The sequence below is a fragment of the Elgaria multicarinata genome, chromosome 7, assembly GCF_023053635.1.
Source record: "Elgaria multicarinata webbii isolate HBS135686 ecotype San Diego chromosome 7, rElgMul1.1.pri, whole genome shotgun sequence".
Taxonomy (NCBI): Eukaryota; Metazoa; Chordata; class Lepidosauria; order Squamata; family Anguidae; genus Elgaria; species Elgaria multicarinata.
The window spans coordinates 55,555,974-55,583,857 of record NC_086177.1 but is presented as its reverse complement, the minus strand read 5'-3'; the positions used below and the strand labels follow the sequence as shown (position 1 = coordinate 55,583,857).

General features: G+C 39.1%; 1 protein-coding gene across 4 annotated transcripts; it reads right to left on the bottom strand.

Moving 5' to 3' along the window:
• Nucleotides 1–229: 229 nt before the first annotated feature.
• On the bottom strand, nucleotides 230–27,374 carry METTL4 (methyltransferase 4, N6-adenosine). Of its 4 annotated transcripts, XM_063130603.1 has the most exons (10): nucleotides 27,305–27,374; nucleotides 24,329–24,774; nucleotides 22,684–22,746; nucleotides 20,384–20,750; nucleotides 19,107–19,176; nucleotides 15,434–15,608; nucleotides 12,551–12,657; nucleotides 10,306–10,394; nucleotides 3,496–3,565; nucleotides 1,749–1,759 (listed from the first exon to the last, which is right to left on the bottom strand). In XM_063130603.1, the coding sequence occupies exons 2-9, from the start codon at nucleotides 24,734–24,736 to the stop codon at nucleotides 3,537–3,539; spliced, it is 1,308 nt and encodes a 435-aa protein (XP_062986673.1). In that variant the 5' UTR covers nucleotides 24,737–24,774; nucleotides 27,305–27,374; the 3' UTR covers nucleotides 1,749–1,759; nucleotides 3,496–3,536. The 4 variants fall into 4 exon arrangements, with proteins under 4 accessions (XP_062986669.1, XP_062986671.1, XP_062986670.1 ...); XM_063130599.1 differs by lacking the exon at nucleotides 3,496–3,565 and having other exon boundaries at nucleotides 230–1,759; XM_063130601.1 differs by lacking the exon at nucleotides 3,496–3,565 and having other exon boundaries at nucleotides 230–1,759; nucleotides 10,306–10,391.
• Between the last annotated feature and the right edge of the window lie 510 nt (nucleotides 27,375–27,884).

Genomic DNA, 27,884 nt, shown 5'->3' with positions numbered 1-27,884 from the left:
TTCTAAAAAAACTAATTGAATTATTGCACTAACCATCGTAAAAACAACATCTTTTTAAGAACAAATTCTTCTTAAAGAGAAAGATACATATTCAGTGAAATTTAAGTCCTTTTGAGGAAAGAAATCATTAAAATAAAAATGTGGACTTCAATGTAGCTGAAGTTAATCATGACAAAATCCTACTGGAATCAATAAACCAGACTGAGCACAACTCTGGCTTTCAACTGACTCTGGCTGAATCAGGGTAAGAATCGTTCTCTTTTTGAAATCCTTGTAAAGTGATTAGCAATATTAGGTCCTTTCGAATCATTTCCAACTTAAAGCTTACACTAATTTTTGAAATCCATTTTCCAAATGTGAAAAATAATGGTAAGGCTGTGGGACCTTTGTTACACAAAGAGGCAACATGTAACATTTAAAATGATACAATGTGCAATATAACAAGCATGGAAATTGTGCAACTTCCAATCCTGCATATATCCCAGGGACTGCACATTATCTGAAAATAGTGTGCATTCTTGTTCCAGATAAGTCTGTAGATGGATGCATGGCTCCCAGTATTACATGCGCAGCACCAAACATACTGCCAGCATTTACTCAGTTTGATGATTGTGCAACACAGAATTTTCTTCTTTCCAACATGTCACAATGTGCTGGAAAGAAATAATAATCTTGTGGTCAGGGATGTCGGAATCAATAAAACTCAAGCTCTGTGAGGTTCACCAAATTCCACCTCAAAGCTCGTTCTGAGTCGTGTCTGTATCAGATGGCGAGCTTTGATTTTTCCTTTCACACGAAAATGCCTGTGTACTTTCGTGCACATTTCCCCAGATGTATTCATCAAGGGGCCGCGTTTTAGAAACGTACACATTCTTTCTCCCAGTTTAAAGAGTGCTTGTGAACATTTTTCAAATGAAAGCATTTTTTTTCATGCTCATTGTTTTGCTCCACAAATTGCATTGCCAAGAAATTGTATGGCTTGGGGGTCCAGGAGATGAGAACCAGGCACATCTTCGTGAAAAACAGACTGAAACGAATTCCTCTTACATCCCTACTTGTAATCCATGCTCCCATTTGCAATCTTACACGTAGTTATTCACACATATTCATGTGCAATATGAATCCTTTGAACTGCACCCTTTACATCAGGATCAAAGTGTGCTGCTGTTCACTGCTGGAAAGAAGCTACTGTCAGCCTGCTATACTGAACACGCCTTGCTTGCGCAAAATAGAGTTATGCTCTTACACACACACACCACTTTGCAACCATTCTAACAATGAAATCCACACCTAAACTCCAATGCACATACAGGCCTAGAACCCAGCCTCAAAGGGCATACCCCATTTTTGAGAGCTGGTTGAAATGACTACTTTCTACAAGATGACTGCAAGTGTTATTCTGCAACAGCAGAGGAAAATGAATCTAGTTACAAAAAAAACAAGTTTTTATCTGAATGTACCACCATTACGCTACGACAATGATTTCAAAAACACCATGTTGATTTCCAGTTTATTCATACTGCTTCCAGAATGTAGTACTGATGGCAAAAATGAAATCCAGAAAGACCAATAATAATAACAATAACACCAGAACATATACTTCGGTATTATTAGTCACTGTTATTCTGCAAAGTAGTGAAGTAGTCCATATGCTGAAATTTGAGAACTTCATTGCCCCAGCTGGTCCATCCAGGCTGCAAATTCCGAGCAAACAGCTCCAAACATTCCACATCTGACTTTGTATATTCTTTCAGAATCTCTGGGGAGCGGAGAAGAACAATGATGATGAAGAAGTAAAAAATTGGTTTTTTTTTAAATCAATGTAATCTAAGCTGTTGAAACATGGGGGCTAGGGCAGACAGAAAATTTCATTTACAAAAAGGAGAAGCAAATTAATTTCAAGGATTTCATCAGCCAGCTTTGCTATTTATAGTCAGGACAGCATATGAAATAAATGACCTTGAAAGTATGAACAATACTGTCAAAGCTTTCAGTCACTCTGATTTATCGGTATTCATTTGGAGATAGGGAATGAAGATTTCAGCACCTCCATAGATGACCTTTGAGTTTTCAGTATTGTCACCATAATATCTCTTGACGAAGACTGGTAAATATGTGGACAGTTATATTTAAAGTATGTTTTAAAATTACCTCCTTGGAATTGAAAATTCAAATTGAAAATAAAAATGAATAGGGGTAAGCGTGCTTAAGATTACAGCCACAGACACACAGGCTTAGTCATTTGAGATGTTTTTTGTTTTGTTTATTCTTAAGCCAGTTAAATTGTTGTGGTTTCCTGCTGAGGATCCCTGAAAATTATAGTTTATTGAGCATGCAGATCATTACCTCCTCCGCAAAACTTCAGTTCCTAGGATTCTTTAGAAGAAGCTACCAGTTAAATCAACTTTGTACTGGTTGAAGATGTGTGTTTAGGTGTTTAAATACAGTTAATTTGTGCACATTTAAATATAAATTCTATCACACGTCTTTAAAAATGTCTCCCAACCCAACTAAGTTCTAGTTAAATGTAACCCTTCAAAATCTCTGAGCAGTTTGGCACCACTTCAACAAACTTTCAACCAAAAAGTTTTGATAATATTCACCCTTATTAAGTTCTATTAAAAACTATAGACATACAAATACATTATATACCTATTTAGATTTACAGCCAATTCTGTTCTTTCAATGCCACAATTTTCTCTGAGGCTTTAATATCTGAATGGCAGGGAGAAATTCAGTTGGTGCCCCTTTGTCATTACTGAATCTACCCCTGCTAGGAAAAGCCACATGTTGAATTTCAGCCTACTTTATAGCTGTTAAAGGCACAGAGACCACTAGGAAAAAAGGCAGCAACCTTACTGTAGCTCAAGAGCTCAGAATCAGAACACACAGTTCAACTCTACAGGGGTACTCGTAAGTTCTTCTTGAACTTCTTGTTCACACTTCTTGACTCTGTTGTGATCTAATAGGCCATTATAAGCACTGTCCATCTAAACTTCAGGAAGTACTTGCATAATCAAGAGCCAAGTTGATGAATCATAGAAGCTCACTGTCATCCTGGCACAAGGGTAGGAACATCAAAAAATGGGATGATTACTATACATAGTAATCTATACATGTTTAAGGCAACCTTTAAAAAAGGTTTGTCCCAGCAGTTCTCAACACTTCAATCAGTGAATATGTACAATGTTGGTCCTCCCATACAGAAGTTGACAACTTGTGTCCCTCCAGATGTTTTGGCCTACAACTACCATCATCCCTTATCAACTGGGTTCAGACAATGATAGCTCACAATGGGTTAAATAAACCACAATGGTAGCCAATTCCACAGTTTAACTATGTACTTTGTGAAAAACTTCCTTTTATGTGACCAGAATATCCCACCAATCAGCTTCGTGTAATGACTCTGGGTTCTGGTACCACACCATGTACATCTCTCATCTTGGCTCCCCTTACTCGCTTTGTTTCTAAGCTAAACAGTCCCAGATGTTGTACCTGTTCGTCATAGAACAGTTGCACCCGCTCCTTGAATCATTTTAGTTGCCCTTTTCTGTGATAATCATACCTAAGATGGGCATCAGAAAAAAAATTATCTGCATTGAACCCTGCACTTCGAAGTGCACCTTCCATTGAAAGAGCATCCATGAAAAGCTCTACTGGATGCGGACTTTGCCACTATCCTGCCCCCATGCTGTCCTCAAGATGCTTCTCCGCCTGCCACCCACCCAGAAATCCCCAGTTCTATCTACAAAAACACAATATGTTATCCTCTTTGCTACTGATTCAGTTCCTACACAAAAACTTTGAAACTGCTTGCGATGGTGACTGCTAAAACTTGACTCTTCACATAAATCAGTAACAGTGGCATTTTCTCTTGCGCAGGAAAAGGGAATCTCTTTTGGAGAGAGGCTAGACAATTTAATAAAACTTAACATTTGCACAAGTCTTAGCAGGTTTAGAAGAGTCTTGCACATAATAAGTTCAGAGTTGGTCATGCACCGCCTACTCTTGTGCTGCTGCTCCTACTTCCCTTCCCAGCCAGAACACTGTGTAGCAGCTCTGCTCCCATCTCTTCCAGCTCTAGACGACTGTGAGCCTTTTAAGTGAAAAAAAGGAAGATAGAAAATTGGCTGCGCTGGAAGGCTACTCAGTTTGGCCAGGGGTTTAACTCAGGCCTAGGTGTACATGCTACACAATTTAGAAGAGCAGGTCACACATGCAGATGCCAAAGCGCTACACAGTTTTCAATGCTGGTACTTTCCAAAGGGCCTATGCTGTAATTGGTAAATTTAGAATAAATATCCTTTACTTAAAACAATTCTTATAAGGTGAGTAGTCCTTTTTGGATTTGCATTAAGGCTGAACTTTCTCAGTTGCACGCTTGTGTTCATAATGCAGTCGAATCACAATTTGGCATGCATTAACCATACTCATTGTTCAGAGACCAGAGAATACCCTTGCATGCAGAAAGCCCCAGGTTCTATTCCTAGCATCTCCAGATAGGGCTAGGAAGGAATCTTGCTAGTCAGTGTAGACCAGCGATAGGCAACTATTTTGGGGCTCAGGCACCTTTAGTAATTCGAAAACTGTCCTAGGCACCATCATAAAATGTTAGCCATAGCAGACATGTTTGCGTTGTACTTTATACATGGGTACTAAATTAACAGTACTAACAGAAGCACAATATGGTTTTTAAAGCTGGAAACTTATAAAAATCACAGCCAAAAACCAAACGAACGATTTAATAAAATGTGCATGTAAAGAAGCGTGTAAATAATTCTTCATAACCTGAAACCATAGTAACATAGAAAACCATAGTATTGTAATATTTAAGCCATCTTTGCTAGCATCTTATAGCCTTACTTGTTATTTATTTATTTAACATATTTATACCATTTTCTTCCCTTGTAAAAACAATGCTCAGGATGGATTACTACATACTAAAAACAACCATAGGCTCGTCATAAAACATTCATATTTTCCAGATGATACGTTGTAAGTAACGTGGGGGCAAATCCAAAGATATTAATCAGGCTAAAGCTCTGCAGAAATTTTGCCTGAATAACAGCTAAGCTAAAGTATTGCAAAGTCAGTATCAAGAATAATGATGGCCAAATCTGTCAAGCTTGATTTCATGTAGGTTCTCAGTTTTCCAGTACTAAATTGGTTCCATCCCCCATAAACATTTGTATGAACACCTGCTTGTTTACCCTGGCCTTCGCCGGATTGTGATTTATTGGATTGTTCTGCTCTGTAGCTGCAATTATGCCTTATTATTGTACCATTTTAATTGTACAATTTTAGAGTGCAATCCTATCCTCAGAGATTGACAGGCATCCTATGCAGAGCAGGAGGAGTACGGACGTGATCTTTGCCTCCACACTTCCCTGTTCTGCGTTTTTGCTAGATGGGTGTTTTCGGCCGTCTAGCTAGGGCTCTGTGGAGGGGGAGGAAAGGAGGCTGGGGAGGGCTGGGGAATAACTTTCTCTTACAACTTTAAGGGTGCAATCCTACAAACGTTTAGATAGAAAGAAGTCCTACAACTTCCAGCATTCTCCAGTCAGCCATGTTGGATGGGGAGTGCTGGGAGTTGTAGGGCTTTTTTCTGTCTAAACACGCATAGGGTTGTGTCCTAAAAATCTCAGATACTTTCTCAAGCGGGGTAGCAGTGTTAACAACAGCAAAGAGGCTTGTGGTACCTTAAAGACTAACAAATGTATTATGGCATTGGCTTTCTTGCACTACAGTCCACTTCATCAGATGCATGAAGTTTTATACACATTGGGGGGCATCGAGGTCAAAGGGAAATGAAATGCAGAAGTACAGACAATACATATCTGTAACTCAGAATAACACTTAATGTATCCTGTGAAGGGGCCTGCAGTTCAAAACTGCTTATGCTCTAATAAATTTGTTAGTCTTTAATGCATCACAAGACTTTGTTGTTTCAAATACATTTAGAATAATGAAGTAAAATAAAGGAAAAGAAATTTTATTGAGTTTTATTGTTCTATAAGAGGACGGAAATTCAAAAATTAATCAAACGATAAAAAATAAAGTACATTATTCTATGGTAGAGTGCAAAGTAAATAACTAAAGATACAGTTCATCAAGTCCTGCTCTCACAAAGCCTACACTAATGTTAATGGGGCATTCACAACAGCAGCCTATTATTTATTTATTTCTATACCGCCCAATAGCGGAAGCTCTCTGTTCTGGGAAATTTGAGGGTCAGTGTAGAGAGTGGTGTCTTTAGAGTGTGGTGTGCACGTAGTTGATGTATATTAATCAATACTGGTAATAAAGAAAGTTCAAGATTGATTGTGTGAGAAAAAGGAAAGTGAATGAGTGAAAGGATTGGATGAAAGGTTTCAAAAAGGTTTTTAAATGCTTTATTTGAAACAAAACTTGTGAACTTTTAAAAATAAATTTTAATTTGTGTAATCTGTACAGCACCATGTACATTGATGGTGCTATATAAATAAATAATAATAATAAATAATAATAACTACCACAAAAATCCCACATGTCTGTTTGGCATTTATCATTTGAAGTTTACACATTTAAGCACCCACTCTGACAATAATTTACCTCAGCACATATAACTCGCAGTGTTTTATTTTATATATTAAAATCCTTCTCCATTTAAACCCCTTTCTCCACATAGTTTGGAGGAAGGTGGTTTTTATCCCTTGCCTCAGGCGTATCAAGCGGTGGTGCTTGGCTTGAGCAGGGAGTAGCCGCGGCCGGGTCTGTTGTTCAGAGCCTGTGTTGTGGCATAGTAAGGGACTGGACCCCAAAAATCTTTCGCTTTTTACTTTCACAGGTAGCAAGGCCCCCCTGTTGTGATCCAATAACAAAACGGAACACATGATTTAGAGTTAACTGACTAGAATTTCAACTCTTCATGCCCCACCTTGCCTATCCCAAGCTTGGGGACAAAAGTACTGTCCAGGATGAAGGATTATGACTGAAGGATATGAGACACCAGTCTGCTCCTAACATCTCACCCTAAAGTCTCTCCCTTAACTCAAAAGCACCTCACATTACTTAACAGTGTCTCAGCCAGGCTTTGCCTAGAAGGTAGGATGAAGCAGAAGTCAGTCCAAACAAGTCACCTGTACACTAAAACTAGACAAACCACACAAGGGAGTCATTTTTGGACAATGAAAAGCAATGAAGTTGCCTGGCTACGCTGAGCTGCTCATGCACATTCCACAAAGCTAACACAACCAAAAATGGAAATTTAGTTGCATTTTGTATGCTTATGGGATGTATCTTTTCCTTCTCCAACAAGAAGTAGAACCAGAAGAAAAACCAGCTGTAATCTAAAGTTAATATTATTTTCTATATTTGCATAAAGTAGTTTAAATATATTTAGAATGCTACAAAGTTGTGAGCATTAAACACAGAACGTGTATCAATAGAAAGTCTGAGAGTAATTATTTTTATAATTAAATGGACTGCTGGAAATAAAATGTCTACTTTTTGATTGCTTAAATTAGGAAATTCTCCTTATTTCAGAGAAATATTTTTTTATCATCAATCAATCAAACTACATACATTTTTAACAGCAATACTTTGCAACTATATCAAGAAATTAAATACTATACAGCAGTGAAAAAAATACTATTATTATTGTACTTGTTGCTTCTTAAAACAAAACATTATTATATGTGGATGATTGGGTTTTCCTCTATTTCATCCATACTTTTTGCTCATTTTCATACTGTTCAAAATAAGGTAGGAATTTGGAACCACTTCCCTCTACTGGCAAACTAGATAATTATTTTTCCACTTACACACATTTTACTATATTTTTCTTCAGCAACCGACATGATTTTAATTTTGAAATGTACCCACACCCAGTCTGGATTCAGCTGTTTGGATTTTCTGTCTGGATTTTCTGTAAAGACCTCTGTAATATTTTAGAAACTGTTTTCTTTTACTTGGTCTTAGATGAGTGTGTGTGTGTGTGTGTGTGTGTGTGTGTGTGTGTGAGAGAGAGAGAGAGAGAGAGAGAGAGAGAGAGAGAGAGAGAGAGAGAGAGAGAGAGAGAGAGAGGGAGGAGGAGGGAGGGAGGGAGGGAGGGAGGGAGGGGGAGGAATTACGTGTGGGAACTAAGGTATGATAAAAACTTCTGTCAGATTTCTTTTTCCAATAAAACAAAGCATGCAACTGTAAAATTTTCCAAGGTTCAGATTAAAAACACAAAACAGAAAGGAAACATGCTCATTCTTATTGATTTGATCTACTCTTTAGACTTCATGCTCTTCCTCATTAATAGCATTTTATTTTGTTTCAAATAATGTTTGTTTGTTTTTACATCAGAATTCCAAATGATAATATGGAACCTCTTTTATAAAGCTGGATGATAATGACATCCATTCATGACCGTTGAGTTCAGGTGTGCCTTAGCAATAGGACTGCAGCCTTAGTCATTTCTATGTATAGACGTTATTCCTTTTCCCTGACAAGTTTGTCAGACCTTTCCCTTCTGTACTTATTGTTCTGTTATGTCCTTTATGGTGATCTGAATATATTTATACAGAGGCATCATAGTATTTGGATCATTACCATCCATTTGAGTTTTTAAAAGTTGCAGCTCACAAAGCAGTTATTTTCAAGGAGTAGCCACAAAGATTCCGTCACCTCTTTCTTGACTCATAATGGTTTATTTGGTACATTACTATGAGGGCCTTCTGTAATTAGTTTGATATTATAAATAATTTGGTATTTTCAAAAGTTGCTACTTTACTGTTTACATCATTTTCCAAGGCTTAATGAGAATATGAGGAAGTTCCAAAACAAATGTATTATTTATTTATTGCATTTTTATACCACCAAAGCTCTCTGGGTGGTTCACAAAAATTAAAACCATTCAAAGTATAAAACAAACAATATAAAAACGTGATATAAAATACAATATAAAATATAATATATTGGCACAGCTATTTCCTATTACTCTTTCAATTCACAGAAGTATACTTCTTTTAATGTCTAGCTGAGTTTTTGAAGTAAGGCCCTGGAAATTGGGGGGAAGAGGACAGGACACAACCCAGAAACCTGACTTTCTAACGTAGTCCGGGCCTGCTGTTTTAAACACACATGTGCACAAACAGCAGAATTTAAAAGCTAGAGGTTCAGCTTTTGTCTTGCTACTTAGCACTAGTGGCTTGTGGGAGTGGGGACTGAACGTGGTACATGGCTGCCACAGTTAAGCAGGAGCTATGGGAGAAAGGGCCCCCATGCTCTTACCACAAAGCAGCAGTGAGAAGATAGTACTATAACATGCCGGCTTGCAGCTGCTGAATAACTAGTGTGGTCCAGCAACATCAGCAACCCATGCCTACAATAGGTGCTGCTGGCCCTAGCCAACATCCAGTACTAAGGTGAAACACCTCCAACCTGGCATTACCTGCAAAAATGGTAATATTATGGCATTGTATATTAGATTAAAATTAACGGCCAGGATGACATACATTTGAGTGAGCGTACTGTACATAGAGGCACTATTAGAAAGATGTTTGTAGGTTGGTATTTTAAACATGAAAATTCTACAAGCAGGTACCCACAAACACAGTGAATGAAAATGGAGGAGCAAAGGAGGAGTACACTCTCCTTCTGACATTTTGTTCCACCTCCCCATATTTCTCTTGAAAAGTTTCACTGCTTCCTCTGCCAGGAACACCTAAACTCAATAAGCAGCATCCATCATTACCATTGAACTTACTTGCAATAATGAGATAAAAAGTTTCAGTATTTTGAAATAGCCACCCAAGGCCCAAATCACTGAAAGCACTGGTCACCATCAGCACCTTGAGTTATATCAGAAGAATCCCATAGCCAAAGAATGCCTGCCTGAATTTCTATAACTGCTGCCAATATGTATACACCGAGATTGTGCTCTAACTGGAACACACTTCAGATGTAATTTCCTAGGAAGTGCGCTGAAAATGATTGGCCAGTCAATCACCTCTTCAAGATCAAACTCATTTTAAAAGTAGCTATAGCAGGTACAAAGCATAAAAATAAGATCATACACCACCAACTTAGGTCAAAATGGTTCAGCAGCGAAGCCTGAAATTCAAATTGAAATCTGGAGTTAGACACCTAATGAAAAGGCCAAGATTTTCAGTATGTTGTTACTAACATCAATGGCAATGGTTACTGATGGTCAGAAACGAACAATACAAAAATATGAACAAAAGTATTCAAGCCTTTAACTAGCCACATGAGCATCAATAGCTGATCATATCAATCCCTAAAAATATCCTACTTCATGGAGCTATTCCAAGAACATACCTGTAAGAGGAGGCTTATGTGAGTGAAGAGTGGAAGGTACACTCACAATTAACTTGTGATTTGGAAGTACTTCATCTTCTGAAACCCTGCTGTATAAATCACGACAAAATAAATGTGAGAGCCTCAAATAAGAAAAACAATTATCTTGATAAACATTCATACTTTCCTAGGTCCATTTCCCTCCCAAACAGAATAATCGCAATAAATAGGGGTGGGTGGGGGGAATCTTTCTCTCACAGTCATACTGGGTAGTAAGCCTTAGGGAAGCAAAATATCTAAATGTTGAGTGTATTTGTTTTCCTGAAAGATAAAGTGCAGCTTATGAAATTTCTTAAGCTTTTTTGGGGGGAGGGAGGGGGAGCCAATAAAGAAATAAGACTACAGGAAGAAGACAAATACAGCACAACCAATATATGTTTCAACTGTAGATTATTGCCTGCCCTTAACAAACAGATCTATATTTAATTCAGGGGAACAGAAGATCCATCTGACAGCAGAAGTCAATAGCCCTGCAGGGCTCACATGAGATGGCACCAGGAAGGACTTGATGCAGCTTTTCCTTGGGTAGGAGAGGAAAGTAAAGGAGTTGTTCAGTTTATATAATGTCACCAGGAGAGTTGATGAACGTTTCTCATCTTGTCAATGTTACAAGCCTAAGCAGCTGCACCTGTATCCAAACTCTTCAAGCAACAGACACCAGAGAAGAGCCAAACAACTGTGGAACAAGTCCTGAGAGCCCAAGGTCGCCTTAACCTTGTTATCATTAACAACAGTCCTTCCCTTTCCCTCCCCCCCCCCCGCCCATCCTAAATGGAAAACTGAGGAGAGTTTCAAAAGCAGGTTGCGATATGACATGGGAATTGCCTGTTCAAAGAAACAAAACAAAACAAAAAAGGAATGGAAGACGAGACCTGCTGGATCAGATCAAAGGCTTATCTAGTCCAGCACTGTGTTCCCAGTACCAGCCACATACCTATGGGAAGCCCAGAAGAATGACATGAGTGGAATAGCACCCTCCCGGTGGTGATCCCAAACAGCCAGTACTGAAAGGCATACAGTCTCTGATACAGGAGGGCATACACAGTCATCATGACGAGTATCCATTGATAGCTTTCTCCTCCATGAATTTTTCTAATCTCCTTTAAAACCATCCATATTGATGGCTGTCACTACATCTTGTAGACATATTCCACTGTGGTAGCAGAAGCCCTTCACATCAGCATAAGTAGCTCTTTGGATCTATGAGCTTTTTTCACATAAACTAATTTAACTCTGCTAAGGGGGAAGGGAAATATTTACCTGGGGACTCTTTCCTCACTTCCCAATTCAAAAGAATGCTCAAAGTGGCTAATGAAATTGGCTCTGTAATGTCATTTCACTCACCCATTTAGTAACTAGCTACGTACCACGCTTCACACAGGTTGGAATAGTTTTGCTTGATATAGCGAAGTCTCCAAACAATGTTATACAGCTAATAGACCTGGAAATATTGCATCTGTGCTGTCTGAATGAAGCCATAGCTGCTGGCACTCCTAGGCAAGGATCCTGCCATAATGCACCCACCTAAAGCCCTCTGAGGGAGACTACAGGAGTCTGCCCACTTCAATCCCTTGAGGGGAGCTCCTGCACAGCAGGGGAAGGGTACAGTCATATAAACCTGTCCCTTAGACTACTCGCCCCTAGCTTCAAATAGTATCAATTGCAAAGCTATGCTCTTGTTAAGGAAGCCTGCCACCTACTGGCTGAAGATATTACTGCTTCAAACACAGAGATATTTAAATTAATTAAAATTAACTCATTTAAACAGCAACAAAAAATCCTAAGATGCATACTTGATAGTATGACTGTCAAGTTTCAGGTGTCTGGGATTCATGGTTTGGGTGCAGACAGACACATATCTATATTATTATTATTCTAGATTGGGCATCAGGAAAAAGTATCAGTTAAAGGCATCTCCTTTCAAGACTTCCCGAAGTGATATCTTGAAAAATTGAATTTTGCAGCTTTGCAGGAAACAGACAACCAAATAATAGGTCTAAGATTGAATGGAAGGAGAAGACCAGTATATTTCACAGCTTTCTTAAAGCTAGTTTTTCTTGAGCATTGGAGTAGAAGCATACTTCAGTCTTCAAATTATATTGTTAGAAAAGGCAAGTGCTCATTCCTTGAAGCTTGTTTGCAATCTTAGCTGAGCATTCCTAATGAAATCATCAGAATCATTGTCGAGAAATCAATGGATTCCTACCTTAATGGCACATCTGTACTTCCCTTGACTCTGCCCAATACAAGAACTTCATAAGGCTTCTTGTGAAACGAATCTAATGGAAAAACGAAGTCTCCGGACCTTGTAATCTGATACAAAGAAATTCAAAATCAATATTGCAAGTACAAATAAATGTATGTCTATATATATATATATTATTCATTTATCCTAAGAAAATTTCTTCTCTATAACTCTATTTAGTCCAGAGATGGAAAGTCTTTAATTTTGCATGATCTACTTTCTGTATTTTATTAATACCCTGAAGTCTTCCAACCAGACATAAATTAGCAGCTTGGGGATTAGACTATCCCAGAAAGCAAGCCATACAGTGGAATGGTTACATATGTAAGTACAAATCCACATCTGAGTTACAACAGGTCAGGGATTTTAACCACAAATCCAAACTATGGCCAGCAAAACTGTGTTTATCTGGTCAAAGGAAACCAATTAATTCTCAGTGTTATTAGCCCAAGGCCAGCCATTGAATCCATGGCAGAGAAACCTTTTGTATTTTACAGTTTAAGGTTCAGCTAGTTGTGTCAGCATTCTTAAACATAAAGTCCTATTTTACAACTGAGAAACACTGAAGCTCAGAGTAATGTAACTTATCAATGGATTGGATCAGGAAAGTGTGTCAAGGATTGCTCCCAATATATAAACACATTCTTAGCAATACAACGCCAGTAAGAAAACCAGACTAACCACCTGATCCCACCCAAATTTGCTCAGGAGGAAAGTTTCCTGTCTTCAAAAGGACTTACTCCCAAGTAACTGCAGGGATGACTGCAGCCTTAGAAGTTAAGTTAAAACAAAAGCAAACACTGATAGTGAGACACTTATCAATGAATTTATTGCTGCCAATAACATAAATCACAATACTCTTATTTTATTGAAAATTACTAGACTTCAGAGAATTGAGAGCTTCATGGCTGGAGGCCAAGGGTGGATAAATATCAATGATTTTTTTTAAAAAAAAATATTTAAAAAATCAGGTTTTTTAATTTAAATCGAATTTTTTTAATAAAATGCTTTTTGAAGAAAAATCTAAATAAGATACATTATAGTCCAAAGGTTATTCATCATGAAATAAGGACTAGTTTTTAATTATGTAGCATGAGGCTGTATATTCATGCAATGTTTAAATTTTTTGGTAAATGAACTCCATTAATCCATTCACAATGTCATGCTTTTCCAGAGGTTTCCGTAAGATTATTGGGCATTTTTTCTATCTAGAAGGTATTATCACATAACGAACCTGCTGACGGCTGCGAGGCTGATTGTAGCCAGGAATTGGAAGATTCAAGGAGACTATTGTATTGAAGAACGGTATAAAGAAGTGTGGGATATTGCTATAAATGATAAACTGACGTGTAATATTAAAATGAAAAGAGGTATAGTAAAAACGAATGATTTTGAGGGTATATGGGAAAAGTTCCTAGAGTTTGTGTTTTCTAAGGGAAGTGGGAAACCACCAACAGAAGAATCTATGAGTTTTTGGAAACAGGAATGAGATCCCGAGGTGGGGGGAGCACTGTTATTTTGAGTACGAATATGTTTATTAGCTTAAGTATGAATATACAATATTAAGGCAATTTTATATTAATGTATCAAGTGTTTTTTATTTGTTATTTTTGTTGTATATTTTTTAAAATATTTTTTTTTAAAAAAAGAAGATATTATCACATATGCTTGGTTTTACAGTTCTCAAAACTGTGAATTTGTGTCTGCAGAGATCACAATCCCATTGTTCCTTTGCAAATCTATGTACACAGAATCAACCCCTTACCTCTTAAGTGCTAGGTTTCAAAAAATTCAGTGAATAGAGTGCACTTTTTTGGGGGGTGGGGAGTCACATGATTAAATCAAGTCTTTCTGAGTAGTGATTTAAATTGTGATTTAAATCGTTATTTAAATAATATTGATTTAAATCAAATCCACCCTGCTGAAGGCACATTTTTGGGGAGATGAGAATGAGAACTAAGTATGAGAGAAACTGAATGCAGCAGAGATACCTGCAGACCCTCCAACATTTTACACACAAGAATAGGGGAACTGGAGGAGAAAGGCGTCTACAGTAGATTCCCTTCAAGGCCTGAAGAGGAACGTGCTGGGTTCACACATCATACTAACTCATGGAGGGTGGCAGCTACATTGGATAGGTGGTTATGCAAACAACCTACTGGGCTCCCAAAGACAATCGGGCAAACAGGCTACACAGAGTAATTCATTTCACACACCCTCACTCCTCCTCCTCCTCCTCCTGCCCATTGGGAGAGTATCCCAGCTTTCTTTGCAGTGGGAATAAAGATCGCTTGAGAGGAGCAGAGCGGCACTGAAGTTTTTGGGCACTCTTATTGAGCAGCTGTGTAGGTGATCTCCATAACCCATGCTGCAGGACAGACAACACACTAACCCACCATAGGTAAAATAACTCTTACTGCAGACATGGGTTCTTCTATTTGGGGGAAATAACCCACAGGGAGGGAATATCTCACAGACAACATGCTAACTGATCCTGAGATGTTCTGGAAAATAAACCATCATGGGTTAGTGTGTTGTGTGAACCCAGTCACTGAGTGTGAGGGCAGATGTGAAATAAGAATATTTTCAACTAGGGCTGGAACATTTGGTCAATTAATTAAAAATCCTTTGGTAAGATTTAAAAAATGTTCTAATTAATCAGGAAGACATTTTTTAAATTATTAAATATTTACAAGTTCTTACATGCCTGGTAGGTGGTAGGTGTCATAGTTACATAATCATTATGCAATAAACAGTTATATTGATTACATAATGTAATAAAACATTACTACATGTTTTAATAAAGAAACAGAAAAGCAAGTTAAAAAGTTCCTGCAAACTTACTTTCACCCAGAACCATTCCACCACTCCATCCACACACCAGTGGGGATAAAGGTCGGTCTTTACAAAATGCAGGTGCTTCTGTCTGTTTGTCACCCAAGTGACCACAAGGCAATCTGGGGCTGCCAGTGCTGGTATGGGAATTTGCTTGATTTGCCAGTGAGACAAGTAACTGTATCTACATATGGATACATTCAGAAAGTTTGAGAAGACTTTAGAAGTCTGATAATCTTTTACAAACTTTTTCTAATGCCAGCAACATTCAGATAAATTAAATTTGAGCCAAGAGTGACATCCAGTGGTGAAATCTGTTGCCAGAGCTGAATGCGTGTTTCTTTAAATTCTGATCTACTGGGTGCAGCAATACAGATCAAACCAACATTTCATTTCCAAAGCTAGTTGTGTGCAGAAACTGACTTTCTGAAGGATATTTATAATTACATTTTAATTGAAATATTTCCCTACAATCCAGAATATCCTTTACATTAATCTGCTTGTGGAGCAATTTAGCACATTTTTCATTTTAATCTGCAGGTCAATTATTCAGTATTTTAAACTGGCATATAGTTAAATTATAGTATTCGCTACCACAAGATTTAGTGATGACCACCAACTTAGATGGCTCTAAAAGGCAAATTCATGGAGGAAAAGGCTAGAATTCAAAGTTAGTATGTTATTCTAAGTCAACTCTTTATACCTTCCATTCCAAAACATACCACTTGGTCGCTACATGGACTACTCCAATGTCCATCCCAGATTGTAATGTCATCTTTCTATTTAACTTACAAATAATGGTAGAAATAAAACCCCTGTAAGCTTGGACACATCCTTAGAATGCCAGTGTGGTGTAGTGGCTAAGGTGTTGGACTGGGAGTTGGGAGGTCCAGGTTCTAGTTGCCACTCGGCCATGGAAGCCCACCGGGTGAGTTTGGGCCAGTCACAGACTCTCAGCCCAACCTACCTCACAGGGTTGTTGTTGTGAGGATAACATGGAGAGGAGGAGGACTATGTACGCCGCCTTGGGTTCCTTGAAGGAAAAAGGGCGGGTTATAAATGAAATAAATAAATAAACATCCCTTTAGGGTTCCCGTGTTCCCGTGATCCGATTCCCTCTCGCGTCTTTATTAATCTTATTCCTGCTATCCTCCCTTCCTTGCTACATATTATTAATCTTTCTCTGTCCTCTGGTTCATTTCCTTCTGCTTTTAAACATGCTACAGTCTCTCCCATTCTCAAGAAACCTACTCTTGATAGGCTATCTCTGTCTAACTACCGACCTGTCTCTTTGTTGCCGTTTGTTTCAAAGATCCTGGAGCGTGCGGTCTACTCTCGCTGTCTTGACTTTCTTTCTAGTAACTCTGCTTTGGATCCATTTCAATCTGGATTCCGTCCTCTGCATTCCACTGAAACAGCCCTTACTAAGATCACCAATGATCTCCTTACTGCCAAGTCTAAAGGCCATTATTCCGTTCTTATTCTCCTTGATCTAACTGCAGCCTTTGACACGGTTGATCACGATCTTCTCTTAGATTCCCTCCATGACCTTGGACTCTGTGGCTCTGTCTATAACTGGTTCGCCTCCTATCTAGAGGGTCGCTCTTTCAGCGTGTCGGCTAACGGCAGCTCGTCCTCCTCTTTTCCCCTTTCAGTTGGGGTTCCGCAAGGCTCGGTGCTTGGCCTGTTGTTGTTCTCTCTATACATGCTGCCCTTGGGTAAGCTTATTCAATCTCACGGCCTCCAATATCACCTGTATGCCGACGATACACAATTATATCTCTCATCTCCGGAACTTTCTCCTGATGTTCACGATCGTATCTCGGCATGTCTTTCAGATATCTCAGCCTGGCTGCTTCATCGTCGTTTGAAACTTAACATGGCAAAGACTGAATTGCTTGTTTTTCCTCCTAAACCCTCTCCTCACCTCTCATTCTCTCTTACTGTCAACGATGTCACGCTTACTCCGGTCAAGGAAGCTCGTAGTCTTGGCTTTATATTTGACTCCTTGCTCTCCTTTACTCCTCACATCGAGGCAGTAGCTAAATCCTGTCGTTTCTTCCTGTATAATATTGCCAGGATTCGACCATTTTTGTCTGTCTCTTCTGCCAAGACTCTCGTTCACGCACTGGTTATCTCTCGGTTGGACTACTGCAACCTTCTTCTCTCTGGCCTTCCTTCGTCTCACATCAGTCCGCTGGTCTCTGTCCACCACTCTGCCGCTAAGATCATCTTCTTGGCCCGCCGCTCTGACCATGTCACTCCACTTCTAAAATCTCTTCATTGGCTTCCAATTCACTCCAGAATCCAATATAAACTTCTCCTGCTGACCTTCAAAGCTCTTCACGGTCTAGCTCCTGCCTATCTCTCCTCTCTCATCTCACACTATCGCCCCGCTCGGGCTCTCCGCTCCTCTGATGCCATGCTTCTCGCCTGCCCTAGGACCTCCACTTCCCTTACTCGGCTTCGTCCTTTTTCTTCTGCTGCCCCTTATGCCTGGAACGCTCTTCCAGAACACTTGAGAACTACAAACTCAATCACTGCTTTTAAAACTCAGCTAAAAACTTTTCTTTTCCCTATAGCCTTCAAATATTGAGTTTGTTCTGACTCTATACTGTTAGCTTCTCCCTACCCAGTGCCTGTTTACACTTCCCTGTGCCTGTTTGCATTCTCCTTCCCTCTTTATTGTTTACTACAACTTATTAGATTGTAAGCCTATGCGGCAGGGTCTTGCTATTTACTGTGTTATCTGTACAGCACCATGTACATTGATGGTGCTATATAAATAAATAATAATAATAATAATAATAATAATAATAATAAGATGTTGGAATGCTATTGCTTTAACTTTATCACATTCAGTATGGCAAAGGGTTAAGAATGCTGGGAGTTGTAATCCAAAACATCTGAAGGGCACCAGGTTGGGGAAGGCTGCTTTAACTTGTCTCAATACATCACTTATTTTGAGGAATGTACAACTCTTCCCCAATTTCCTAGCCAGACACTAAGTTTGTCCTGCCTATTCCTCTTTTGTAAAATATGAATCAGAAGCACATCCAAGTAACTTACACTTATCAAAACACTCCACAGGCACAGATTCCATTCATTTCGATTAACTTGGAACTAGCACAGCAGTTCAATTTTTACTAAGTATATGTGTTTATTTACAAAGCATTCTCATTAAAAAAAAAGTTCACTGCCATAATCTCAAAGGACACTGCTGAAGAAGCTGCAACCCCATCACTACCCATTCCCCAAGCCCCAGCATAACTGTCCTATTCTCAGCTTAGAAAGCTGTAAGATCGGATTCTCCCACATTCATATTAAAGCAATTAGATTTAATTCTGTATTGCATTAATACAGAATTATGGAAGCCCATTGGAGAATTATATCCAAGCATTTTAAAATATAAGAATTCCACTAAACAGAATGCTAAGCATCAGAACCAAATACATTTGGAAATTCCAACCAGGAAAGAGAAATGAAACAAGAACATGCAAAGGGGCCCAACTTGATCCCTCCAAAGCCTACACAATGGTCTCCGAGATCTGTACAGGTACCTTGTCACAAAACAATTATATCTATTTCATTGCACTGGTAAAGCCACAAAGTGTTAGTCTACATGGAACTAAAATGAAGCCACATCATTAATATCTAGAGTTTTTAAAATGTGAAAGCCTACCTGTTACTCCTCTTAACAGACTTATTCTCCCATGGTGGATCTATCACAATTATGTCAAATTTTTTATTATCTAGAAAGAGGGCAGGAAACAGAAATGTTTTTCAGTAATTACAATAAAGCCTATTTTAAATTATTTGAAATATGACATGAAGTTGCCTCCCAAATTTTAAGAATCTGATTTTCAAATTTTTAAAAGGAAGTAGAAATTGGATCTTTTGCTGCCTTTTAAAGCAGTAATTTTAAAAAAAGGTTTGGGTGGGTGGGTGTGTTTTTTTAAAAAATCTGCCTTTTTAAGTTTATATTGGTAACTCCGATTGCACATAAAGATAAAGATGTACTTCTAATTAAACTGAAATGATTCTAGTTCATATTCATTCAGACGTATAGGCTGTCAAGCCGGTTTCAAATATATCACAAAATGCTTCTAGATTAAGAGAGTATGGTTCAGTTCCATTACGCACAAACTAATCATCACATTTCTGACTTTATACTGTTAGTTTTACCCTACCCAGTGCCTGTTTACCCTACCCTGTGCCTGTTTGCATTCTCTTCCCCTCCTTATTGTTTTATTATGATTTTATTAGAATGTAAGCCTATGCGGCAGGGTCTTGCTATTTACTGTTTTACTCTGTACAGCACCATGTACATTGATGGTGCTATATAAATAAATAAATAATAATAATAATAACATAAAACAAAATGAATTCATACAGCTTCAATGAAAACACAAGTACATTTGATTCACACCATTAGAATTCTAGCATTAAAACCAGTATTTTTTTTTAAAAAAATGCAACTCTTAACATTACCTTAAATTTAGATCCACCCAAACAAAAGGCACTACATACATATCAGCCTGCCTTTTCCTCATTAGCTCACATTGGCCCCATTCAGACAACACGCATTCCATTAATTATTATTATTATTATTATTTATTTATATAGCACCATCAATGTACATGGTGCTGTACAGAGTAAAACAGTAAATAGCAAGACCCTGCCGCATAGGCTTACAATCTAAGCAGCATGGTTTAGCATGTCTGAACGGGGCCATTGTAAAGCAAAGGGAGGGAGTGGGATTGTGACGATGGGCAACAGCCATATATGGTGGTCAGAATAAGAATTTATTAAAAGCCATGCAATAATGCTCATATTAAAGTATTAAAGTTGAATCTCTTTAAATCCCTCCCCTTGCAAAATCTATGCAAAGATGCTCTGTCAATATATTAACGGATCATTGAACCGCAAGTAGATCATTTTAATAGGAAACGTACTTACAGTCCAAAAGCGGCTGCATAAAAGAAATATCAGATAAAAGAAAAGCACTGTTGGGGGGAAACAAGTACTTTTGTCCCATTAATGTTATTATCTTTGCGTGGTTTGTGGTGTTTTCTGTAACACAGGATACTTGAACTTGTTCTGAAATGGAGGTTTCCTTTTTCATCATGCATACAGATCTTTGCTCTCTGTCATTCACAGGAGGAAACCACTTGGCCATCTCACATAATTCAGCCAAACCACAATCAATGTGTCCGGAAACAGGAGTCTTGGCGCAAAACTGCTTTGTAGAACTAGGCTGGAGGAAACCACTTCTGAGCCCCACCTGAGCTAAACTCATGGTACCCTCCAAAATCTTGCCACTGATCTGTACAAAAACAAAAGATAGACAGGAAAAACATCTCAATCAGGCTGTGAATCAAAATTCTACACAGATATATTCATGGATTTGCAAATTTGTAGTTTATGAATAAAGTAATCTGAAATGTGCACAACCATAGAGGAAATTGTTCTAAGAGACTTTCAGATTTTTTTAAAAAAATCAAAACAGGAAAGTGTCATTCTAAAACAGGCATATTTATTGCCCTGTAAATAACACTGTCTCTGGATGTTTGAGGAAGAGAATGTTAGGGAGCAATCCTGTGGGGCCCACTAGACACTGTCTAGAGGACCACAGGATTCTTCAGTTTCTGGGAACCGAGGTCGGAATCAGAGCTCCAACCTCGGAGCCAGAAGCCACTCTCTCTGCCCCCTCCATCTTGTAGTTGGCATGGTTCTCGCTGCACTGGCTATGTCTCCAAGCTTGGAATCAGAGTGTGGAGAGGGCGTGAAGGGGGAGGTTCCGGCATCAGGGAGGGGAGGAGACCACGGAAGCTGATTTACACTGCATTGGGTCTCCAGTCTCCTTTCCTCCTCCTCCCTTAAGCCACGCCTAGGCAAAAATGCATAGGATAGCTCATCTAGGCAAAAATGCATTGGATAGCGCCCTCATACAGTTTACAAGTAAACACATACACATAAAAACAAATGTAGAGATATTGAGATAAAACCACAGTAAATCTAATGTAGATTAATGCATTCATACACAAAATGAGAACATTACAGAACACTGCAGGCTGCGGCAGAAGGGGTGGGGATTGCTGAAAACAGACTAGATGCCATTTCTGTGAGGCACAGGGGTTGCAGTAGGGTGGAAAATCCCATTGTGTAAGCAGCCTTCCACTCAACTTTGGATCCATCTAATTTAAGAACAGTCAAAATTCCTTTCACAAATCAGTGACTGCTTATTGTTACCATTTCAAAATGAAACAAGACAATCCTGAAATATTTATTCTATTTAGGAAAGTCACAAGTTTAAAAACTGAGGCCAGCTAATTAGTCAAAGGACCAGAGAAGTCACGCTCTCAATTATGGTGAATAGGCTGCAAGACTTCATGCTCTTCCTCAGAAGCAAGTAATACCCTACTGGCTTAACCGCGGTTAAATGCAGGTACTGATGTTAAGTACAATTAAGGCTAACAAGGGCTAATAGAAGTGCAAACAGAATGGGCCTGTTCAGGCGACACGCTAAACCATGGTTAGGCCACTAACCCCTTTGCAGCAAATAGTTTGTGAGCATGTTAAACCGTGGTTATGTAGCCACCATAGTTAGGAATGATTCACACAACACCTAAGCCATAATGTTTAGCTCAAAATGCTTAACCACCATTGCTTAGTGTGTCATCTGAACAGGGTCAAATGTTAACTGTGTTGAGGATGAGAGTACATCATCCAATGATTTGTGGATGGCATCATTTCCAAATTGTTGACTTCCAATATTTCTCTTCCTGTATTTTTTTCCCAGAACTGATTTGTAGCATTTTGGAGGTAATAAAATGAAATTGCAGCTTCAGCCAGTCCAGTGTGGCTTCTGAGAGTTCCCATGCCTTCAAATAAAACACTTTGTCTTTGTGGGTTCCACTGGTTCTATTGCTTGCTGATCCCAGCTGGAGATTGGTGAGTTGGGGGATTGGTCTCTCTATGAATTGACCCATGTCAGTTTCTTTTCCTAGGGGTTGGGGAGTGTCCAATAATTACAGATATCCTCAATTAATTTATCAATACTGAAATAGCCCTATTTATAAGTGAACCTAGGAGCGATATACCTTTATTTGAAGATGCCAGGGAAAATATTTCAAAATTCATGCTTTCAAGCTCATTACGTTAAAAGATGCTTACAGATAAATGTATTAGTGTGCATTCTGCAGTAATGATAGAAATGTGCTTCTAAGGTCTGCTCTCACAAGCATTTTCAGACTTACCTTTAAATGATATTCTAAAGCTTCACGTTCACCATGGTTAAGTTCACCATTTCGTTTTCGTTTCTGAAGTAGACAACGTGCATAAATATTAATAATATGAACCATAATACGAACTTAAAAATATGAACTAACATCTTTTAGGATTCTTCATATTGAAAAAGATACAGGTGGATTGTGATGAACTAGCACCCCAAAGATGACAAAGTGATACAAGCAAAGATCTATTTATAAGTTACAGGCTGGGCATGAGAAGAAAGGAAGAAGAAAGAGAAGAGATCATGAGACATGGAGCTTGAGCTCTTATACATAGTGTATCTAGGGGAGTAGATAGTGGAAGCTATCCAAATTTTCAAAATAGGAAGAATGCGAAAGGGATAGGCAAGGCTGAAACCTGGAAAGCTTCTGCTTACATTAAATACATGGGAACATATTGGAAATAAAAGCACATAACCATAGACAAAACATTCTATCCTTGTTATTTTTTTAAAAAAATGGGGAAATTTCTGAATTTTAGGCTTTGTGTAAAAAATATTTTGCCTTTTTTACTTAAGTGCCATTTTTCAGTCAAAAAGGCAATGGGGAATTCTGGTGGCAGATCATAGAATCATAGAATAGTAGAGTTGGAAGGAGCCTATAGGCCATTGAGTCCAACCCCCCGCTAAATCCACCCTAAAGCATACCTGACAGATGGTTGTCCAGCTGCCTCTTCAATGTCTCTAGTGTGGGAGAGGCCACAACCTCCCTAGGTAACTGGTTCCATTGTCGTACTGCTCTAACAGTCAGGAAGTTTTTCCTGATTTCCAGCTGGAATCTGGCTTCCTATAACTTGAGAAGACATCAACCAAGACGTACCAGAACCATGTCCCTGTGAGACTTGGCTCCAGCATACCACTACTCCTACTGTAAAAGACAGCAGGGCCATCTGACCTTCATTTCATGGGATCTCTTGTAAGAGAAGTGCCTCCATAGCTGACAGATGATATGTAGCACATATCCCCTTTGTTTTTGTCCTACACAAGATCCTTCTAACTGGAGCCAATCATGGTTTGTAAATTAAATGAAGCATTGACCATAAACACTGCAAAAGTAATTAGCCTTGTTATGACCATGTCCCCAAACTGCTAATATTTTACAGCAGCCATAAGGATAAACATTCTTACAGCACACAAGGTCACATACTCAAATCTTTGCATTTCAACTTCCTTCCAAGATTGTAAGACAGTGACAAAAATGAACTTGCATGGCAGTCTGAGTCTATGTTAATTGTATGTTATGTTACTCATTAGAACTAATTGCTTAAGACAGCATGGAAGGAATAGGACCAACAACATTCCTAGGCTCAAATGAAGTAACAGAACATAAAGCATGTGCTCATAGGAATTTATGTTCTGTTTGAATACCAAGTTTATACTTCTTTGTCTCCACATCTGGTTTAATAAGTGCTGTAAGCATATAATAGAGCTGCATAACAGTTATTATCAGCACATTTTCAGATGTCTCAAAACATATGTAAAAGGCCAGAAATAGTCTGTGCCTATTTCACAATAGATTAGTGGGAGATTTATTCCACTTTCTAAAATAATACTGAATAGAACTCTGTTGCAAGGAGAGGTACTTTGCAGAAACTTCTCTCATTATACTGTACCTTTTTAGTTTTAGCTATAACGTATGAGTCGACACTCTTGGGACTTTCCTGCAGTTCTGATCCGCCATCTTCTAAAGCAACGACAGAGCAGCTTTGCTGGAGTTCTGACTGAAGGTTTGCAGCTATATGGGGTTTGAGCACGTAAAAGAATTCTTCTCGAAACACATATGTCTCCTTTAGCATTTGATCTGTTTTTGCTTTTTCAGCTGTAGGCTTGGAACCAGAAACTTTTCTGCAAGAGTTTGTAGCCTCAATAAGATCCACATCTGAGGAAGCAGCAATAACAGTATCATCAAAAGACGCCCTGGCAGAAGGATCATGGGAGCAGCACAGCTGGTAACCAGACTTGTTTATGAAGGAGAGGTGATCCAGCATCCACCCAGCTGACAGACAAGAAACCACTGACATACTCTGCTTTTCAATGAATTATTCTTCTGAATGGGTAACTGATGAAAAATAGAGAATTATTGCAATATATCACTGTTTTGACCACAAAATCCCAGTACTTCTAGTGATCTTATGAATGACTTGGAGATAAGTCCACTGTGTCCTATGGGATTTACTCCCTTGTAAGTGTGTTCAGGACTGCAGCCAAAGACTGCAGTATGTGATGCTAAATTATTCAAAGACTTAGCTTTTAAATTCTTTTCAAGGTTGCAACTAATTGATATCAATAAATAGAGAAGCAGACATTTCAATGTTCTTAGTGTAATCCTATTACTTGGCTTTTATTATAACTTTCACATAGTCTATTTTAGCCTTACCACTCTCCAGATCTTTTGAACTTCAATTCCCATCAGCCCCAGTCAACATGGCCAATGGTCAGGAATCCTAGGAGTAATAGAGAAGTATCCAATGTACACTTACACAGAGTAGACTCATTGAAGTGAATGGGTCTAATCTAAGTAGGTCTACCATTGGATACTGCACATAGTCCCTAACATCTGGAGTATATTATTTATTACATTTCTATTGTAAACTGCTCCTACTGAAGCTCTCTGGACACTAGCAGGCTGGGCAAGGTTGGTTTATTGGAAACCTATTAATCTGAATTTCTGTAATCTAAAGAATTATGCAGACACTGCTTGGTATTTTACCGCGTGTGAAGCTGGACCAAAGCCCCCCAGCTCACACAATGTTTCCTCTACTTCCCTCGACATGGGCAGACAGTAACAATCAAACAGGAAAAAGTCATGTTGACCTTGCAAAATACCCATAAGAGACAGGGCATGCAGTTCTAAGGCCCAGCTCTGCTCACATTGTGAGAGGAATCCTGACAGCCAAGTAATGTCTTTGCCTTCCCAGCCTCTTTGTGCTTTAAGCATAATTACACTTATTTAGACACAACTATTATTGAAACTGACAGAATGCAAATGCAAGTAAATAGTTTAGCCCTGGGGTGTTGATAATCATGTGATTCAGCTATAAAAGCCAATACGAATATACTTCATTTATCCTAAGCTTTTAACAATTTCAGAAAAGAGTATTTTAGTATCATCCTTGCATTTGCAGAAAAGAAAAGAAAGTTTTGGTTTTTTAATGAAGCATATTGTACACACATTATAGCAGCAACAACAATGTGAAAATCTAATCTATCAATAGAACCTGAGGCGGGGGGGGGGGGGGAGGGTTCTGACATTTTGTCGACCATTTTATAAAGCCCTGAAACATACATGGATTTTAAAACTCAGTTTTAGTTATAAGCTAAAGGTTTATTTCAATATTTCCCAGTGAATTACAAATTTAAAATGAGTATCCAGTATCTCCCGATTGGTACATACAGCAACAATCTCAGCCAACATTAATTTTGAGTGTTCTCTGTGCGCATCTGCAGCAGGGAAAGAAAGGTTGTCTGAATCTTACTCTGTAGTGGAATTGGGGTTGGGGTTGGTATGTGTCAACATCCCAACAGCTGTTTCTGTGTTCTCTTGCATGTTAAAACTCCTCATATCCCCTGTTGTTTTTCATCCTTTCCAAACTAAAATTGCAATAGTGGGCAGGTCCTATTTCTCCTCCCCTACATTGGTTAAAATTTTGAATTTAGAATATGTTGCTCTGTAAAGTACCATGTACATGGCATCATTGAATATTTCTCACAGGTTTATTGTGAGGAGATAAGGCTTAAAATCATTTTTCATACAAACAAGAAATTGATAATGCTATTTGGGCATCAGCTACACCAGAGCGTTTCAACAGTGGAAAACGTAGAAGATATTAGATTGCACACTACAAAATGTAATTAATTCAGACTGTCCCAGGAACTTTCGGCACCCTGAAACAGGACTATTATCCACTTGTAAGTATGTATGTATTTCCACATGTGAAGATGCTCCGTTTAACACAATTTCCCGTACCACAGTTAACAATAACTCTTGGCCATAAGAGTAATAATAAAGTTCAAGGTAAGAAAACAAAAATACCCAGAGTATAGAGAGCCTATGCAACGAGCCAAATTGTAGCAAACAAAAAGAAGTTAGAGCTGAGTGTTTGCTTAAGGAAGGTGGGAAAAGAATTCGACAACTGAATTTAATAACTGCGAATCCTAACATATTGCAGTCTCTCTCTCTTTTGGACTTTGTATTTTAAAGATTTTTTTTAAAAAAAAATTAAAACATTTTAACATTTCGATTTTTGTCGTACACCGGAGTGATTAAAGCACTGCGTGCACATTACGTGATCTCAATGACCACGTAAGATAGAAGGGGATTATTATTATGGTTCAGTCGTGCAGCCAGATTTATAAGCATGTTTTACTAGGAAGTAAATCTCATTCGGTTTACTAGAGTTTACTCCCGAGAAAAAGCGCATTTCGGAGTATCGCCTTAAGTGTTGAGGCAACCGTCTCCCCGCGACCACTGCAATCTCATCGCGGTGGGAGACCCCGTAACCGGCTGAAGGTTCCGCCCGACCGCATCCTTCCCCCGAAAGAATCGAAAGCCAAGAGAAAACTCGCCCGCAGGGGCGCAGCCAGCTTACCCTACATAACAGCAGTGACGTAGAATCACGCGTAGCCACACAGCTTGGGCGCGCAAACGCTCGTCTACGCCGATAACCATAGAGATGGAACTCTACCATATACACCCATTGGGGCATTTGCTCCTGGAGTAGCACTTCCGGTTTCTGAGGGAAGTGATGTCTTCTCCCCGGTAGGATAACGACTGCGTCACTGCTGACGTTGTGACTGGCGGGTGATTTTGAAAACAAGCGACACCCGTTACCGCGATAGATGGTGAAAGGGCGGGGAAGGGCGACGCGAGGGAGCTCCTGAGGGAAGCGGCTTCGGACGTCTCCGAGTGCTTCGTTGCGGGCGATTGTCGAGTCCTTTTCCTCAGCCCTTTCTGCGCGGGAAGAAGGCGGCGGCGGTGGTAGGCGCGTTGTTCTGGTGCCCTCGGGAAGCGCTCAGCCAGCCATTGGGCTCTTCTGCCGTTCTTCGCGGGGGCGAGTCCTGAAGCCGTCTTCCCTCCGTCCCTTTTTCAGCTGAGGGGGGCTGGAGCGCTTTCTCCCCTCCTCTGGCTGGGAGGGAAGCTGCCGTAACTGCGCATTGCTAGACCGCTTT

What these genes read in the sequence shown, in the direction of transcription:
- METTL4 (XM_063130599.1), bottom strand. Translation starts at nt 24,736, where the DNA reads ATGTCAGTGGTTTCTTGTCTGTCAGCTGGGTGGATGCTGGATCACCTC. An exon ending in CTTTAGAATATCATTTAAAG is followed by an intron (nt 20,751 to 22,683) that starts GTAAGTCTGAAA and finishes GTTTTTGTACAG; the next exon opens with ATCAGTGGCAAGATTTTGGA. An exon ending in TGGAATGGTTCTGGGTGAAA is followed by an intron (nt 12,658 to 15,433) that starts GTAAGTTTGCAG and finishes TCTTTGTATCAG; the next exon opens with ATTACAAGGTCCGGAGACTT.